At 38.4% G+C, this 18,723-nt stretch overlaps 1 protein-coding gene across 1 annotated transcript; it reads left to right on the forward strand.

Moving 5' to 3' along the window:
* Positions 1–6: 6 nt before the first annotated feature.
* LOC134656354 (general transcription and DNA repair factor IIH helicase subunit XPD) lies at positions 7–15,947 on the forward strand. The gene is made up of 20 exons (XM_063511873.1): positions 7–90; positions 166–265; positions 359–456; positions 693–849; positions 1,225–1,327; positions 2,583–2,713; positions 3,228–3,448; positions 3,984–4,117; positions 4,850–4,966; positions 6,423–6,663; positions 7,534–7,601; positions 8,272–8,375; positions 9,715–9,813; positions 10,300–10,387; positions 11,787–11,878; positions 12,472–12,522; positions 13,294–13,419; positions 14,114–14,184; positions 14,734–14,872; positions 15,773–15,947. The coding sequence occupies exons 1-20, from the start codon at positions 86–88 to the stop codon at positions 15,908–15,910; spliced, it is 2,283 nt and encodes a 760-aa protein (XP_063367943.1). The 5' UTR covers positions 7–85; the 3' UTR covers positions 15,911–15,947.
* Positions 15,948–18,723: the final 2,776 nt, after the last annotated feature.

The raw sequence follows: 18,723 nt of genomic DNA on the forward strand, positions 1-18,723 counted from the left end.
TTGATAAAGCCCATCTTTCTATTTATTTTAGTACTGTTGAAAAATACAACTGTTTACAGTTGAATAAAGTATTTCAACATTCAAAATGAAGTACGCTGTTTCATTAATATCTGTAAATTTTTCATTATCGTCATGTTGTGTAATAAATTGTAAATTTTGTTTTAGGTTGACTGTTGATGGTTTGTTGGTGTATTTCCCTTACGATTATATTTACCCAGAGCAATATGCGTATATGCTGGAGTTAAAAAGAGCACTTGATGCAAAAGTAAGTACTGTTCAAATAACTTAAACTCCTAAAAATTGTACACAACAATAGCATATTGAGGTTATGTTTACTATTATTTATTTTTAATTACAGGGCCATGGTCTTCTTGAAATGCCTTCAGGTACTGGAAAGACTATTTCTTTGCTGTCTTTGATTGTTGCATACATGATCCAAAATCCACACCATGTAAGGTAAGCTTAGAAATGTAGAAAAATCCTTCTGTATTGACCCCTGGTTTAGAGTTAGACCAAGAAAAGTCTGCCGCGATTTTGATAGCCCACGCAGTGCAAGTGTTATTTATACGTCATAATTTCATAGAAGTTTGACGTTTAAAATAACACTTGCACTGCGTGGGCTATCAAAATCGCTGCAGACTTTTCTTGGTTTAACTCTACATACATTTGTGTATATACTTATCACTTTACAGAAAGTTGATCTACTGCTCCCGTACTGTTCCTGAGATAGAGAAGGTGCTAGAAGAGTTAAAGAATTTGATAAAGTACTATGAGCAGCAGCAGGGTGAGAAACCCAGCCTGGTTGGAGTTGTGCTCAGCTCTCGGAAGAACCTGTGCATACATCCAGAGGCATGTATTGTTGTATTTTAGTTTTACATTTTTGTAGTAAGCAATAAAGACATGACATTTGATAGTCCAACGTATAATCGACATGAAATCTTCTGTTGCAAATGAAATATAACTAAACATGTAACGTATATGATAGCATTAATTTGGCCTGTCTGCCATATCAAGCGAAGCAAGATTCATTACATTTTTGTTAGCTTCTTCAGAAGTATAAGAAAAATAAAGTTACATACTGTCTTTCAGTGAACATCATTCATGTATTTTATCAGTACTTAAAGTACTTTATAATCAGAGATTGGATTCTAGCAATCAATACTTGCAATAATGTGGACATGACTCTAAAAATAATATTCAATAACCAGTTCCTTCTCACTGCAGGTGTCGAGAGAAAGAGAGGGCAAATTGGTAGATGGCAGGTGTCACTCTCTCACCGCCAGTTACATACGGAACAGACATGAGAGGAATCCAGATGTACCTATATGTAAGTAGGTGATTTGGAGCAACATTTGATCAATAGTCTTGTATATTTATATATGCTCAAAGACATAATAGAACATTAAGATGTCTTTGTACTATTGAGATATGTTATTTTTCCTGTTTTGTTTTGATTTTTGTACAATAAAGTGTTTTACTACTACTACTAATGTAAGATAGGGTGAAAAATTTCTTATTAGCTGAATACACACAGAGCGAGCATACGCCGCTTTGGCCGAGCTCGCTATTGAAGATGAAATCTGATCAATTCATATCTCCTGCTTATTGTATTGATTACTATAATGAAATTTCAACCCTTTTAAATTGGATCTGTATAAAAATTTGTGCTCAAGAAAGTTGACGTCTTTACCACATTTGCTGTCTTAACTTTGACTTTCCACCCCACCAAAATTCTCTCTCACCACATCCTCTGCGGGAAGTTCACAGAGCGGTTGTAGCCATTATGTAAACTTCTGCTTTGCCCGTTTAACGGCACCTATGCAATTAAAACTGCACAAGGCCATGCCTTGGCGGGGAACAGAACCCTATGGAGGAACCTGGTCTTCAACAGAAGGAGATGATGTCACGATCCTCAGTATAGGGATGATGACACATGTTGAATTTTATAACAAAATCTAGTAAAATAGATAGCAAACGAGCAATTTATCACAATAATGTGGATATTAAAATAAAATATTGAAAAATTACAAAAATATAGGACCTGAAAGTTTCAAAATTTAAGTTTTTTTTTTAACTTCCAAAAACGATAAAAGTAAGGGTACCATTCGATTCCTTACATTTCATCCAAAAAAATATTGTATAGCAACTATATACATAAACGCAATATTTCACCGACAAAAACGCAATTTTCTTGTTTTGTCCATACTACAAAATGGGCTCCCAGAGACCTTGACGTCAGGTTCCCTTGCCGTTTTGTATAGGGCGTTTCGCGAGTGAAGTGAGACTGTCGGCCTTTGACTACAATTTCTGACTTTTGTGTTACTTTAATGCAATGGGTCCCATATAGACATTTGATCCTAAAAACAAACCCGATCGATTGATACCATAAATGAAAATTAGTCATGTAGCCTACTGAGGGACCGACTGAAGAAGAAGAAGTTTTACAACACGCCGCGAATCATCATGGAGAACTGAATTTCTTTTGTTTCATCATTATTTAAACAAAAGAAATTCAACCTTATTTTCTTCACTATTGATTTTAAAATAAGAGCCTTAGGAGGTTAAACCCTATGTGTTGGCAGGCCAGTTCTACGAGGGCTTCAACCGAGAAGGCAAGGAGTCCATGCTACCGTACGGAGTGTACACCATGGATGACCTGAAGCAGTACGGCGCGGACCGGAACTGGTGCCCTTACTTCCTGTCACGATTCGCCGTAAGTACTCAGAGGAATACTCTTAACTGACGATAACAGTACGGATGACGGACGTACAGTGTATTTTTCAATGATTTGCCGTAATATCGGGGCTGATCCCATAATGAGAGTTATTTAATAAGACCTACAGGTCCTACAGTCAAAATCAGAAATTGTTAAAAAGGCGAGGTGTTATACATAATAAGTACAACTCTGTTTTAACAAAATGCACAATTCACTTCACCGGCCAATTTGCAGTTAACATATTTTGTTGTACCATTTAAAGGCTTCGTCACACAGGCGAGTTTTACGGGCGGGGCGTGAGCGTTTTATATGTAAAAGCGGCGCGCCCCGCTCACGTGCCGCCTGGAAAACGCGCCTGACGTGTGACGAAGCCTTTTTTCCTTTCCCTATTCTATAAAATTAGCAACGACAAAGTCCACCAATGATCAGTTAAAAGTATATCTATTGAGCAGATAAATATACCACATAACGCTGTTGTTTATTGTATTAACAAATATTATATTTTTCACAGATAATTCACGCCGAAATCGTAGTATACTCGTACCACTACCTCCTCGACCCGAAGATCGCGGAAGTGGTTTCCAAAGAGCTGAACAAAGAGGCCGTGGTGGTGTTCGACGAAGCCCACAATATCGACAACGTGTGTATCGACTCGCTGAGCGTGAAGATCACACGTCGGACGATAGACAAGAGTGTCACAGCGCTACAGAATTTGGAGAAGGCCGTGGCACAGTAAGTATTTAACAAAACACACTTTTCTTCGTCCGTGGTTATATACCCGCGTACTCCATGGATTTATTTATTTAATCTTTATTGCACAAAAATAAAACTTATCGTACAAAAGGTGCTATAGATAAGTCTCTAAACTCAATACAACTTAAAAATTCAAACTTAAAGGTATTTTTCAAAGGGTCCCGAAGTATTATTGAGTCGTTCGCCAAAATATTTCAGTGCAATGCATCTCTTTCAACTCTTGGTATCTAACATTACTGTTTTACATATTTCGATTATAAATATGTGAAAACGCTTCGTCAATTAGATACCTTCTGAATTACATTCTACTAAACCATTGAAGGTAGGATTTTGAAAGGAACATGTATTTTCAAATCTAGGCTCTAGCCGGCCAGAGACAAATCAAAATTGCAGTTGTCTTGCGATAGACGTGTGGGCGGATAGAGTCTAGTGCTCCACTAAGGAATGATTTTTTTTAAATTCCCCTACGAACAGGCGTAGTAGTCTTACATAATGTGTTGTACAACTTGTACAGGATCCGCGAAGAGGACGCAGCGCGCTTGACGGAGGAATACGAACAAATGGTGACCGGGCTGCGAGAGGCGGCCGAGCAGCGAGACGCCGACGCCATCTTAGGAAACCCCATTTTACCCGACGAGGTGCTTAACGGTGAGACGCGCTTTATCGTCTCGATACCTTTGCCATTTCCTTTCGGGTCGTGAAAAGCTTCAGAAACCTGAACGTGAGCGGTTCCGAGAAGGTTCAACAGCAGTAACGTAGATTAAAAAAATCTTTATTTAGAAACAGTCTCTTATAGTAATAAATTATTATAATAGGGAATATTACACGAAAGTCTGCGTAGGGCGCCACTCCCACAATAAGTCACAATCTAAGGGTCGCAAACGAGAGAGTCGAAATTTTGTTATCTAACCTCTTTATCACTCTTGCATATTCGAGCGATAAAGAGGCAGATGAGTTTCGATTTCGCGTGTCCCTTTGTAAACAAACCGCCTTGATGTGTCAGTGTCATATTTTATTGTCTGTGAAAACTTGTCAAAAAACAGTTTAAGGTACAGTGTGTATTAAGTTACTCTATGGTATACTTACGTCGCTAATGCTGCACTCTGGCGGCAAAACATTGCAGTAATACTCCCTTGAAGGGTTATCAGACTTATAGACCCAAAAAATCTCCCAATTTATAATTTATCAAATTATTCTAGTAAAAGAGCCTACCGTGAACATCCTCGATCGATGATTTGTTCGTCAGTTTATCTTCCTATCGCTCTTGCATACTCGAGCGATAGTAGGCGCCTGTTATTTTTAGCGTTGGATATAATAAGCCAATTGAAATTCACAGATATTTCGCAGTTTTTTGTTTATTGTTTTAACATATTTTTTCAGAGGTGGTTCCCGGCAACATACGCAACGCAGAGCACTTCCTAGGTTTCCTGAAGCGGTTTATAGAATATCTTAAGACCCGGCTACGGATCCAGCACGTCGTACAAGAGTCACCCGCAGGTACATTTAGCTAACATCGACTCTATAACGTTATGGCATAAGGTTCAATTTGTTCTACCGCTTTTCTCAGGCGGTTGGTAAAAAAGTTGCGAAGTGATTTTTACTAAAATAATCCTGTGAGTCCTAGTTTATAATTATACTCCTCGCGAATTTGGCTTATCTCATGTGGTCCACCCTAATTCGAAATCTGAGCTACACGAAATTCTTCTGATCTTATTTTACCTAGGGATGTACCGACTAGTCGCCGACTAGTCGGGAAAGCCGACTATTCGGCCTCATTTGTAGTCGGCGACTAGTCGGCAAAAATGGCCGATTAGTCGGCACTTTATAAGTAACAGAAAAACGGGGCAAAAAGAAATAAACAGCACATATTTTCATAAGCTTTTTACCTATTTTACCCAAATTTTTATTTAGGGTGCTTACGAAAACTTTTGGTCGAAATTATTGACCTTGTGGTCGCTTTTTATGTCCGATTGTGCGGTCGCCGTATGAAATATAACCTTAGAATTTTTTTATTTAATTTTTTAGCGTTACTATATGATAAATAGCGCGACGAAAGGGTAAAACGATTGTTTTTTAGTGCTTTTGAACCGAACTTAGACCAAACTAATGATCCGGCCGACTAGCCGACTAGTCGGCCGACTAATCGGCCGTCCGAGCGCCGATTAGTCGGCTAGTCGGCCAAATCAATAGTCGGTACATCACTAATTTTACCCCTTACCGCATACCGATATTCAACTGTATTGACGGCCATTAAAGTTACATGCATTAACATATTCATTGCCACCCAGCCAAACAAGACATCCGCGCCAGGCCACAACAATTTCGTCATATAAGCTGTAGTACCACGATCCCGACTATCGGGTCGTCCGGCCTGGGAACGAGATCATAAAATACCCTATAGTCGGGTTTTCGGCACTGAATGTGTTAAGGGGTTAAATGCCAATAGGGATGATGACACATGTTGAATTTTGTAACAAAATCTAGTAAAGTAGATAGCAAATGAGCAATTTATCACAATATTGTAGATATTAAAAAAATATATGGAAATAATACAGAAATACAGCACCTGGAAGTTTCAAAATTAAAGTTTCTTTTTTTACTTTCAAAAACGAAATAAGTAAGGATACCATTCTATTCCTCACATTTTTTTCAAAAAATGATTGTATAGCAACTATACATATACATAAACGCAAAATTTACCGACAAAAATGCAATTTTCTTGTTTTGTTCATACTTCAAGATGCGCTCTCAGTGACCTTGACGTCACGTTCACATAGCGATTTGTTCGTGCGTTTCGCGAGTGAAGTACGACTGTCGGACTTTGACTATAATTTCTGACTTTTGTATTGCTTTAATGCAATGGGTCCCATATAGACATTTGATCCTAAAAACAAACCTGATTGATTGATACCATAAATGAGAATTTGTCATCTAGCCTATTCATATTTCCCAGGTTTCCTAAAAGACGTCGCCGCCCGCGTCTGCATCGAGCGCAAACCTCTCCGCTTCTGCGCATCTCGGCTCTCTTCTCTCATGCGGACACTAGAGATCCCGGACCCGGGCCAGCTGGGCGCGCTGACCCTCGTGGCGCACCTGGCTACCTTAGTGTCCACGTACACGAAGGGCTTTGTGGTTATCATTGAGCCTTTTGATGATAAAACGCCTACTGTGTCAAATCCTATACTGCATTTCTCGTAAGTCTCATTTTAATACGTTTTTTTTAGGGTTCCGTAGCCAAATGGCAAAAAACGGAACCCTTATAGATTCGTCATGTCTGTCTGTCTGTCTGTCTGTCCGTCTGTCCGTCTGTCTGTCCGTCCGTATGTCACAGCCACTTTTCTCCGAAACTATAAGAACTATACTGTTGAAACTTGGTAAGTAGATGTATTCTGTGAACCGCATTAAGATTTTCACACAAAAGTAGAAAAAAAACAATAAATTTTTGGGGTTCCCCATACTTCGAACTGAAACTCAAAATTTTTTTTTTCATCAAATTCATACGTGTGGGGTATCTATGGATAGGTCTTCAAAAATGATATTGAGGTTTCTAATATCATTTTTTTCTAAACTGAATAGTTTGCGCGAGAGACACTTCCAAAGTGGTAAAATGTGTGTCCCCCCCCCCTGTAACTTCTAAAATAAGAGAATGATAAAACTAAAAAAAATATATGATGTACATTACCATGTAAACTTCCACCGAAAATTGGTTTGAACGAGATCTAGCAAGTAGTTTTTTTTAATACGTCATAAATCGCCTAAATACGGAACTCTTCATGGGCGAGTCCGACTCGCACTTGGCCGCTTTTTTTAATCGAGCAGATACAGATACATACCTATAAAATCACAAGAACAAGTAAAGACATACGTCAATAAAATTAGACTCATGTTAGGCTATTGGCAGGATCGCCATGTGACGTTGAGAGCGAACTATATTTTCTAATAAACTCACTACGGTTGATTAATTAATTAGTTCTCTAAAAATCTGTAGGTTTTGTAAGCCATTTATCTAGTCCAATATAATTTATCATAAGTAGTAGCATCAGAAAATCATACATTTGTTACAGGTGTATGGATTCGTCAATAGCCATGAGGCCGGTGTTCGCCAGATTCCAAACAGTCATCATAACCTCAGGTACCACGGAAGACTTAGTATATCTATTGATTGAACAAACAATTTTAAGCTAGATTTACTTATGCTCAGATGTATGACCGGCAATATTGATGTAGGGTTAATTTAAACACATATTATTGTAAAATATGTAAGCAGAGTATATTCAGCACAAGAGTAAAAAACATAACTTGTCCTGTTAGTATGTTATGTTGTTAGTGGTCAAAACTTGAAAGCTAAATTTGACCCAATTTCCGATTGAGCTGATTTTGCATAAGGGGCTATTCAATAAATTACGTCATTTCAAATTAGAGGGGGGAGGGGGTCTGGACATCGGATGATGGTAGCATGACGGAGGAGGAAACGGGGTCATTCGAAGCATGATTTTTGGATGATTTTAGGGGGGGTCAAAAATTGTCAAAAATAGATGACGTAATTTATGAACAGCCCCTAAGTACATATGAAAATCGGATGACAGTGCAATATTATGACTGATCTGATGATGGAGACAGGAGGTGGCCATAAGGAAGTATGTGATAAAATAACGCAACCTAATTGTGTTCGGTTTTGTTGGGCTGAAAAGAAAAATACAGTAAACGATATAAGTTTGTATCAAAAATTCAATACTTAAAAAATTTTTTTTTTGCCAAAAATCTTTTTAAACAATAGCTAACATAATCCTGTGTTTGTCTAGGTACGCTGTCGCCACTGGACATGTACCCGAAGATCCTGGACTTCAACCCGGTCGTCATGAGCTCCTTCACCATGACGCTGGCGCGGCCCTGCATACTGCCCATGGTTAGTATTCTGTTTTTACCCATAGTACACGATTTGCTTAGTTTGAGGCTAGGTTGATCTGTGTAAGATGGCCCTTAACACATTCACTACCAGACAAAAAAGCGGCCAAGTGCGAGTCGGACTCGCCCATGAAGGGTTCCGTGTTTAGGCGATTTATGACGTATAAAAAAAAACTACTTACTAGATCTCGTTCAAACCAATTTTCGGTGGAAGTTTACATGGTAATGTACATCATAAATTTTTTTAGTTTTATCATTCTCTTATTTTAGAAGTTACAGGGGGGGGGGGGCACACATTTTACCACTTCGGAAGTGTCTCTCGCGCAAACTATTCAGTTTAGAAAAAAATGATATTAGAAACCTCGATATCATTTTTGAAGACCTATCCATAGATACCCCACACGTATGGGTTTGATGAAAAAAAAATTTTTGAGTTTCAGTTCGAAGTATGGGGAACCCCAAAAATTTATTGTTTTTTTTTCTATTTTTGTGTGAAAATCTTAATGCGGTTCACAGAATACATCTACTTACCAAGTTTCAACAGTATAGTTCTTATAGTTTCGGAGAAAAGTGGCTGTGACATACGGACGGACAGACAGACAGACATGAAGAATCTATAAGGGTTCCGTTTTTTGCCATTTGGCTACGGAACCCTAAAAACGGCGCACTACCCCAGAAACCGGTCGTCTATGCTGCGTATAAAACAACCCGCCCAGCGGGTTGTCCGGCATCTGAGCAAAGTTCACGAGCGCCCACAAGGTGGGTTCCTGGTAGTGAATGTGTTAATATTTTTATTTTTTTAAGTAATAGGAAAGTAGTCAGTCATACGTAGTCCTCATTTTCCTCTTCTGAATATTATTAACATTATAGAAAATATTTCCACGCAATTTGATGTATATTAACCACTGCTACGCCCCTTCTTTTAATTATTATTATATTTAGGAGCTTCTTAAAATTCTTGTATTGTTATATACGACGACCGGTTGTTATATACGACGATCGGTCTGGCCTAGTGGGTAGTGACCCTGCCTGTGAAGCCGCGGTCCTGATGGGTTCGAATTCCAGTAAGGGCATTTATTTGTGTGATGAGCACTGATATTTGTTCCTGAGTCATGGTTGTTTTCTATGTATTTAAGTATTTGTATATTATATATACCGTTGTCTGAGTACCCACAACACAAGCCTTCTTGAGCTTACTGTGGGGTTTAGTCAATTTATGTAAAAACATGTCCTATAATATTTATTTATTATTATTTATATACAACACTTCCTCTGCTTGGGGCAAGGCCTAAAACGATTAGGAATAGTTGTTTTTTCTATACTACATATTATGTTTCCAGATAGTTTCAAAAGGTAGCGACCAGGTGACGATATCATCAAAATACGAGACGCGGGAAGATGTTGCAGTAATAAGAAACTACGGGCAACTACTAGTAGAGGTGAGGGGTTAAACGAATGCAATTATTATTCATCATAATTATCAGAAGCTGAAGCCTATATGAGTCCTACTGATAGTACTGATGTACAGTCAAGTGTAAAAATATGGGTGCATACCATACTCAAAAATATGTCCAGTCAGCAGCAGAAGTGGCTATTAAGCGGGCGAGGTGTTCAAAATTAACTTGACGCGCTCTTATTCTCTTAACAATAAGACGCGTCAAGATCATTTTGAACACCTGGCCCGCTTAGCAACTATTGTTGCTGTCTGTCTTTCTTAATTCACCGACATAAGAGCTATGGGACATATTCTTGAGTAAGATGTGGGCACACATGCCTCCTTCCACATCCCAATGCAGATTAGCTTCACCTTTGATTTTTGTCTAATTGTATATTTTCATTCAGCAGACCTTTTCATACCAGCCAAATTGTATCTAATACGAAAAAAAAAAAACAAAATAAAAAAAGTCGGTCCTTATGTGCCACAGATAGCAGCAAACGTGCCGGACGGAGTGGTGTGTTTCTTCACTTCGTACATGTATCTGGAGAGCGTAGTTGGCGCCTGGTACGACCAAGGTATACTATGTTAACGCGTACTTGTTACAAGCTTTTATTTAACTTGCAATGTATGCATGGTCGGGTCAAATCTTGCAAGCTAAACTAGTGGCTCTGTGAGCTGTAGACCTCGCGAGCATAGCTTATTGGAACCGTGCACGATGACAGCGCCACACAGCGGTTTGATCAATCAACAATACAAAGATTTTAATTTATTAAAAAAAAATACGAAACTTAAGTGAAAAAAAAATACAAAAAGTTATATCTTACTGGGGATCGAACCCAGACTTTCTGTGTGCAAACAAAAAAAGCGATTGTTTACAAAATGCGCCATGATAGTTCTTAGCTAAGCTGACGAAATTCGGCTACTCATTCTCGAGTACAAACTAAATATCTAAATACCGCCTAAACCAGCAATACAATTTTTCTGCATTTTTTGCCATTTACTATGTAAATATGTCTGAAGCGCTGGTGGCCTAGCGGTAAGAGCGTGCGACTTTCAATCCGGAGGTCGCGGGTTCAAACCCCGGCTCGTACCAATGAGTTTTTCGGAACTTATGTACGAAATATCATTTGATATTTACCAGTTGCTTTTCGGTGAAGGAAAACATCGTGAGGAAACCGGACTAATCCCAATAAGGCCTAGTTTCCCCTCTGGGTTGGAAGGTCAGATGGCAGTCGCTTTCGTAAAAACTAGTGCCTACGTCAAATCATGGGATTAGTTGTCAAGCGGACCCCAGGCTCCCATGAGCCGTGGCAAAAATGCCGGGATAACGCGAGGAAGAAGAGAAGACTATGTAAATATGTCTCAAAAAGAAAATACTCTTATGATATCGATACGATTATTTGTTTAAGCGCGAGGTATCACAACTCATCCATTTTTAAAAATTTCCAAAAACGGGATCGACAAAAAATTTTTATTTACTCATAGAATCTGGTCACAAAATTTCACAAGAATCGGTTGAGAATTGTGACCTGTAGAGGAGAACATCCGGACATACAAAAGCAAAATGCCCGAGTCAAAACGTAGACCTTCGCTTACGCTTCGGTCAATTAGGCCCACTTCCCATTATACGATTGAGCTGAAACGTCACATATGTAAGTTGGGTAACAATGCGATATTATGGTACCATCGAGCTGATCTGATGATGGAGACAGGAGGTGGCCATAGGAACTCTGTGATAAAACAATGCAACCTAATTGTGTTTGGGATTGTTAGAATTGTCTCGATGAATATAAGTTACTTGTTGAAAGAAAAGACAGTAAACCTATAATAATCTTGTGTAAAAAATGAAACTTGACAAAAAATCTTGTTTCCGCCTCTCCACGCAAATATACCATGTTGGTTCTCAAATATTTTACTAATACAAGATACATTCTCCGAGACGCGCCTTAGTTTTAAACCTTTTTAAATTTACAGGAGTCGTGGCGAATTTACAAAGGCACAAGCTGCTTTTTATCGAAACTCAAGACTCGGCCGAAACTAGTTTTGCACTCGTCAATTATATAAAGGTAACAATTTTTTTTCATTTATTTATTTATTTCAAATCCATACGATCCATAATTGTTAGTACAACAACAAACAAACAAACAAATCTTAAAATTAATTAAGGTTAGTGATAATTAAAATACAAAATAATAATAATAAATCCAATAATAAATCTACAAGTAAGTACTAACAATAAATATAACTATATAACTAGGCAACCTAAATGCACCACTTCTCAGCATCTGTGGCTGCCACATGCAGTCCGTTCCAGTGCATGAGCAGTGGTGCATCTACCTTACCTGCCAACGTTTATAAAGGTTGCCAGTATATAAAGGTAACTCACATCTTAACCGATTTAACATAAAAAAAAATAGTTCACTGTGTTTCACCTTAAATAATTAATTAATGAAGTATAATTAAAATAGAACTTATCTTACATTGATATAATTGTGTCGATCACAGAAAACAAAAAACTCGCCAAAATTGGCGAAGTCCTAAAATTCGGTATACTGCATATACATTTATTCCATTCAGTCGATTTGTTGACTGAGCTGACTTGATATTTGATTTCAGCTGTACAGTGATTCTCAGATGGTTAATGTATAGTTGTATGCAGGCGTGCGAGAGCGGCCGAGGGGCCGTGCTGCTGTCCGTGGCAAGAGGCAAGGTACACATACATATATTATATTTTTAATTCAAAAGGACTAGCGATGATCTGTGGGCCTAGCCTAGCCTAGATATGACAATCTTTAGTAGAAAAACGAAACGCTGTCTCTATTGCACAAATATGGAAGAGTGATTGAGAGAGACAAACTCATTCAGCAATAGCCTGTTCTCTTGATTTACAAATACCTAGATCGTATCTGTCAGGATATATAAACGAAGGGAGCGATCTTCACTTTTATAGCAGTTCGCAAACATTCATCATATAAAGCAGCGGTCGGCAACATGCGGCCCGTGAACCTGTCACTTGCGGCCCGCGAGCCTCCATGGCTAGTTTGTATCTTACATTGACAAACGACAATGCCCGATAAAGTCATACATATTAACAAAGTGCGGCCCGCGTCATTTTCGTTAACTACTATGTGACCCTTGGGTGCTAAAAGGTTGCCGACCGCTGATATAAAGTATTCCCTACCAGTCAGAGTAGTCTACAGATCTACAGTAATACAGGAATGAGTAATACAGGTAAGAATGTATCTTTGGTACAATCAGTTCTCTTTTGTATTACCATTATCTATAGAAAAAGTAAAAGGAAGATTCACGGCAAAAGAAGTATAGGAGGAAGAAGTAATATTGTGGCTTAGAAATCTGCGCCAATGGTTCCAAAAGAGCACGAGGTTACTTTTCAGAGCTGAAGAGGTTCAGATTACTATGACGATAGCAGACGGCACCCGAAAAACAAAGATAGAAAAAGTATAATAAGTGTGTATTTCAGGTATCAGAAGGCGTGGACTTCGACCACCACCTCGGGCGCGCCGTGCTCATGTTCGGCATCCCATACGTGTTCACGCAGAGCCGCATACTGAAGGCGCGCCTCGAGTATCTGCGCGACCAGTTCCAGGTGACCTCAGGGTCTTCATACCCTAGTGATTACTGATTAAGGCCACTTGCACCATCCCACTAACCCGAGGTTAAGCGGTTAAACCGTTAACTCAGTGTCCAATTGTACTGGTAACCATGATAACTCCAGGTTTAACCGGTTAACTCGGGTTAGTGGGATTGTGGGATGGTGCAAGTGGCCTTTAGTGATACAAAAACGTGGTCCTTTCCAAAAACATTATTTATTCGAGATTTTTTAAACCATATACTCGTAGGATGGTAAGAAAACATAGTTCCAACTATTGTGGAGTGTGAACGCTTATGCTTTGGTTTCCTCCGAAAGCGGTGCCGTCATATAGCGGCCGTCTCCATACAAATACTACGACATCCATATTTAGCCGTATTATTTAGTATGGAGACGGCCGCTATATGACGGCACCGCTATCCTAGGAAAACCGATCTTTACAAGAGGATTAGAGGAGACACATGCGTGGCGAAAAAAATATAGATTTTTTTTTATATTATTATGTTGTGTGACCAAAACATTTTTAACACGTTTAAAATTCAGAATTGACGCCATTTTCAGCAGTTTATAAAATACTGATATTATTGTCAATATTCATACATAATTTAACAAAACGCAAGACTTGATGCTAACGCACCAAAAAGGTGAAAATTACGCGACATACTAACTAATGGACTTTTCCATGTTTCAGATTCGTGAAAACGATTTCCTAACGTTTGACGCGATGAGGCACGCGGCGCAGTGCGTCGGTAGAGCCCTTCGGTAAGTTCCACCGTGTACAGAACTGTAAAATTGCCATTTTGCGGCTGGGTGTACAAAAATAACTTAAATAACAATGCAGAACACGCACACTATCATTTCAAAACGTACACTTTTTCATTCATTTCATTTCGGGGTTCAAATCCCGGTAAACATTTATTTGTGTGATGAGATGAGACCTGTGGCCTATTTTATAAAGCTACAAGTTACAATTTACAAGCCGAAATCTCTTTCTAACCCTGTGTTAGGACGAGACTTCCGCTTGTAAATTGTAACTTGTAGCTTTATAAAATAGGCCACTGATATTTGTTCATAGAATACGAATATTTTATGTATCTTATTTTATATACAGTCTATTAGTATTTAGTCTTTGTGAATATATACATCGCTATCCAAAAGAGGCATTTAACCGTTTATACATCTGACCGGCTAGCATGAGTTGCGTTCTCGCGCGCGACTCCATACATCCAGAGCGACTTCAAGTATGAAGTCGCGCGCGAGAACGCAACTCATGCTAGACGGTCAGGTAACGTAAACCTTTTTTGTCGGCAGCGGTAAGACGGACTACGGCATCATGGTGTTCGCCGACAAGCGGTTCAGCCGCGCCGACAAACGCACCAAGCTGCCGCGCTGGATACAGGAGCATCTCAAGGACTCGCTGTGCAACTTGAGCACAGAAGAGGCAGTGCAGGTAAACCTTTTTTGTCGGCAGCGTTAAGACCGACTACGACATCATGGTGTTCGCCGACAAGCGGTTCAGCCGCGCCAACAAACGCACCAAGCTGCCGCGCTGGATACAGGAGCATCTCAAGGACTCGCTGTGCAACTTGAGCACAGAAGAGGCGGTGCAGGTTCGTACAACTCCGACGACACGACACAATATTATACTTTGAAAAATATCAGCGTCTTATATCGTCAGGGGACAACCAAAACTCACATGGCTATGAACTTGAGTGAGTTGTGCTTGTTACCTGACGATATTATGAAACTTCGTGCCTCTTGATAAGACGTCGGTACAATTAAAATTTTTCCCACATTTTGGGCTGTGATCGATTACTTTCAGGGGAGGGATAATAGGGATCATAAATTTCTTCCATAATTAGTGTTGTGTTGTAGTTCTCAAGAATAAAACGTTTTGTATGGAGAATATTTCCTATAGTAAACGGAATGTTATTTAGAACGGCACAATCCACAACCGTCATCCTGGTCACGGCACCAACTTGCAACCCCCCCTTACGTACAGTCACGCCTAAAAATATGTATACACGACCTTATTGCCCATATATTAAGGTAGTGTATACATATTTTTGGCACTTTGTTCGTATCGTTCGTGTTTGTTTGCTCGTCGTCGAACGGCGTACGCCTGGGTCACAACGGAAGAACAGCGCTGGCTTTGCCAGCTACATGCTGAGTTGTGACCCTTTTATGGCATTTGCACTTTATGTTATATAATATATACATTGTATATGTGTCAACAAGTTTTTGTCATCTGTGTTTGTCATAAATAAATGTATTTTCTTTCTTTCTTTCTTATCGATATTTTAGATTTATAGATGTAACTGTACTTGGGTTAAACTGCCTTTTGTTTTAGATATGCAAGCGGTGGCTACGTCAGATGGCGCAGCCGTTCACGCGCGAGGACCAGCTCGGCGTGTCGCTGCTGACGCTGCAGCAGCTACAGTCGCGAGAGCAGCAGGATAAGATCGAGAAACAGGTCATATTGCACTGACCTACAACTATCATTTCGATAGCTTGTCGCTACGTGGGTATGAAAACTATACGACACGATGTGGTCTGTCTGTCACACTGAAGAATGTGTGCCCATTCTAGGTGTTGTATGGTGTATGTGAGATGGAAATGTCAGTCACTACTGTGAAGGTTTTATTTTTAAGTATTTTGTTAATGTAATATACCTAATAAATATAAGATATATGAAAACATGCTTTTATATTTAACAAGATTCCTGAATGTTGTGAGCGAGTCGGTTTTCACCGAAGTTGGTATTTATGTACTTACCTCTCGCGACAAATGATATGACAGTTATTTTTTATATGGAGTAGCCGACGCGCAAGTTGTTTGTAAACATTTTTTGGAGGTTTAACACATTGATTCTTTTAGAAATATAACATTAAAGTAATCAAAATACGGTATAAACATGTCTTCCATTTTTTTAAATTAACCCCACCCAAATAGCCTTGAAGGAACTGTCATAGGGACCATCATTCGACGCGAAAGGTATAATTACATTATCCTTAGACATATGTGACGTTATCTATGAAAAGGGACCTTATTATCGATGCTCCGATATAAATACAATGCCGCGCGACGCTGTGCGGCGTAAGCGCCATCGACAAGTTATTTCACAAGAAAATGAGTAAATGAAAAGAAAAACAATAAAATAAAACAAAGGCATAGCTGCAACATTTTTTATTACAAATCAAAACAACTCTTACAAAATCAGCTCTGTGGTAATAAATATAGCTTTAAACTCCTTACACATATATTGTGCGCCATTAGTTAGATACTAGCAATTAAAAGATTATGTGAAAAACGTATTGCATGCTTCATATAAAATGCTATAAGATCTATTGAATAAAATTGATTAACAACCAGTTGCAAAAACAAACATAACCGTTATAGCTACACTTATAAAATTGGGGTCTTCTAATTCGTCAAGAGCTTAAGTGACTTCAGGCTTAATAGATTTAAATTGATATAAGTAAAATCACAGCCTACACGTATTAGTCACACACTACTGGGGAGAAATCTAGTAATTTAGGGAAAGATCCAACCCACAAAAAAGTCAGTAACATTGATATTCTGTCAAAACGAAAACTTCATATGCATAAATGTCAATTTTTTGAGAATGGATCCTTTTCGCTAAACTACAACGGCGACGGGGAACGCAAAGCTAACAAATTCCACTTAGTCCATGTTTACTTCGATCCGTTTTGCGGTATGGGACATATTTCTTTCTTTGCCTACCTAGAGGTATAAGTCGAGTAAACACAATGATTTTGTCAAACATACAAGTTACACCCGCGAGAAAATTTTACAGTTATTAGCAGCAATAACTTGACCATTAAATGCTTATTCCACCTATTTTAAGATCAGCTAATAAGAACGCCAGGCTTGTGGTCGCAATATCATTAGCTGAGAGTAAAACAAATGAAATTGAACCTCTAATTTTGCTGTAAGTCAGGATTCTAAATTTTCTAAGTACATATAGGGGCCGAATTATTGCCCACCCCGATCTGACACCTCAGTTCATAAAATCTTATCAGAGATCTATATTATTATATTAGTAGCCTGCCATTCAACTATACATAAACTATGTCAAGTACAACACAATAATACTTTTTACAATCATATTAGCACGAATCATAGTTACAATCGCCTTAATAAAAACATACTTAGAAAATATTACCACGGTCAATTTCATGCACTATCTCGATCAAATTTATGCAATTTTGATAATATAGACATGTACCATAGAGAACTTATTATGTCTTCATCCATGCCAATCGAACAAGATGCATTTCAATTTTGGAACACATTTTTTCATGTGTGAATGTACAAATGATTCTGAGTAAAATGAGCCCAAGAAGTCAATATTTTGAAGACATGAATGAAATGTAAATTTTTTTTGGATAACGCTCAAATACTAACGTTTTCGAGAAAAAACGATGAATAACACTAGTTTATGCACTACATCTGAATCTTTATTACTTTATTTTATAAAACTTTAAATATACAATTAGACTAAAGATTTGGTATTAGAGAGCCTATAATTTTTCATCTTCATTTAAATTAATATTCGACATTGATTACAGTTTCATATTACAGGCAATTATATTAATCTAAACAAAAATATACTCTGACATATGTAATAGAGTAATATAAAGAACATTTTGAATTTTGTTCCAATAAACCAATAGTTTGGATTAAAATTGGAATTGGAAACTTTAGTCGAATAAATTTAGGATATGAACTTCGTTTTATAAATTTACATTTTATGTAAAGTATGTTTTATAAAATGTATAAGGAGTTTTAAAAGGGCTGTTTGACCGTGAGGGTTTTCCCATACCTATCGACGAGGAATTAGCAGAATTTTACAGAAAAAAGCGTTATATCTATGTAATAAGAACGAAAACGACGTTGTCGCGTCGTAACACGTCGGCGGAGCCGAGCGATACATAGACATAAAGCATTTTGCTGATTTCGCGTCGATAGGTACAGGGGGACCTTTATACTATTAATTTAATTACATGCGTTTTTTTTTTCAATATTAATTCGAACGGAAGAGGGTAGATCATAACATCATTATAGGATATTTCTAAAACGTCGACCATAATGTCCACAATTAGTGGAACGATCGACGTCACTCGGCAGAGAATTACGAAATTCCCACACCATAATACTTAGGGAACGCTTCAACGGAAGCAGACGGCTCGGGGCCGACCTTTATAATTCGATTCGGAGCCTTCCACCGTCTACGTATAGGCCTTGTTTCTCAAAAGCTTGTAACTTGTAATACAAGTG

This window comes from Cydia amplana, chromosome 18 (assembly GCF_948474715.1).
Source record: "Cydia amplana chromosome 18, ilCydAmpl1.1, whole genome shotgun sequence".
Lineage (NCBI taxonomy): Eukaryota > Metazoa > Arthropoda > Insecta > Lepidoptera > Tortricidae > Cydia > Cydia amplana.

Excerpts from the sequence above, each read along its gene's own strand:
- LOC134656354 (XM_063511873.1), top strand. Across the intron at positions 3,449-3,983 it reads TTGGAGAAGGCCGTGGCACA|GATCCGCGAAGAGGACGCAG; the intron begins GTAAGTATTTAA and ends CAACTTGTACAG. Across the intron at positions 14,185-14,733 it reads TGCGTCGGTAGAGCCCTTCG|CGGTAAGACGGACTACGGCA; the intron begins GTAAGTTCCACC and ends TTTTGTCGGCAG.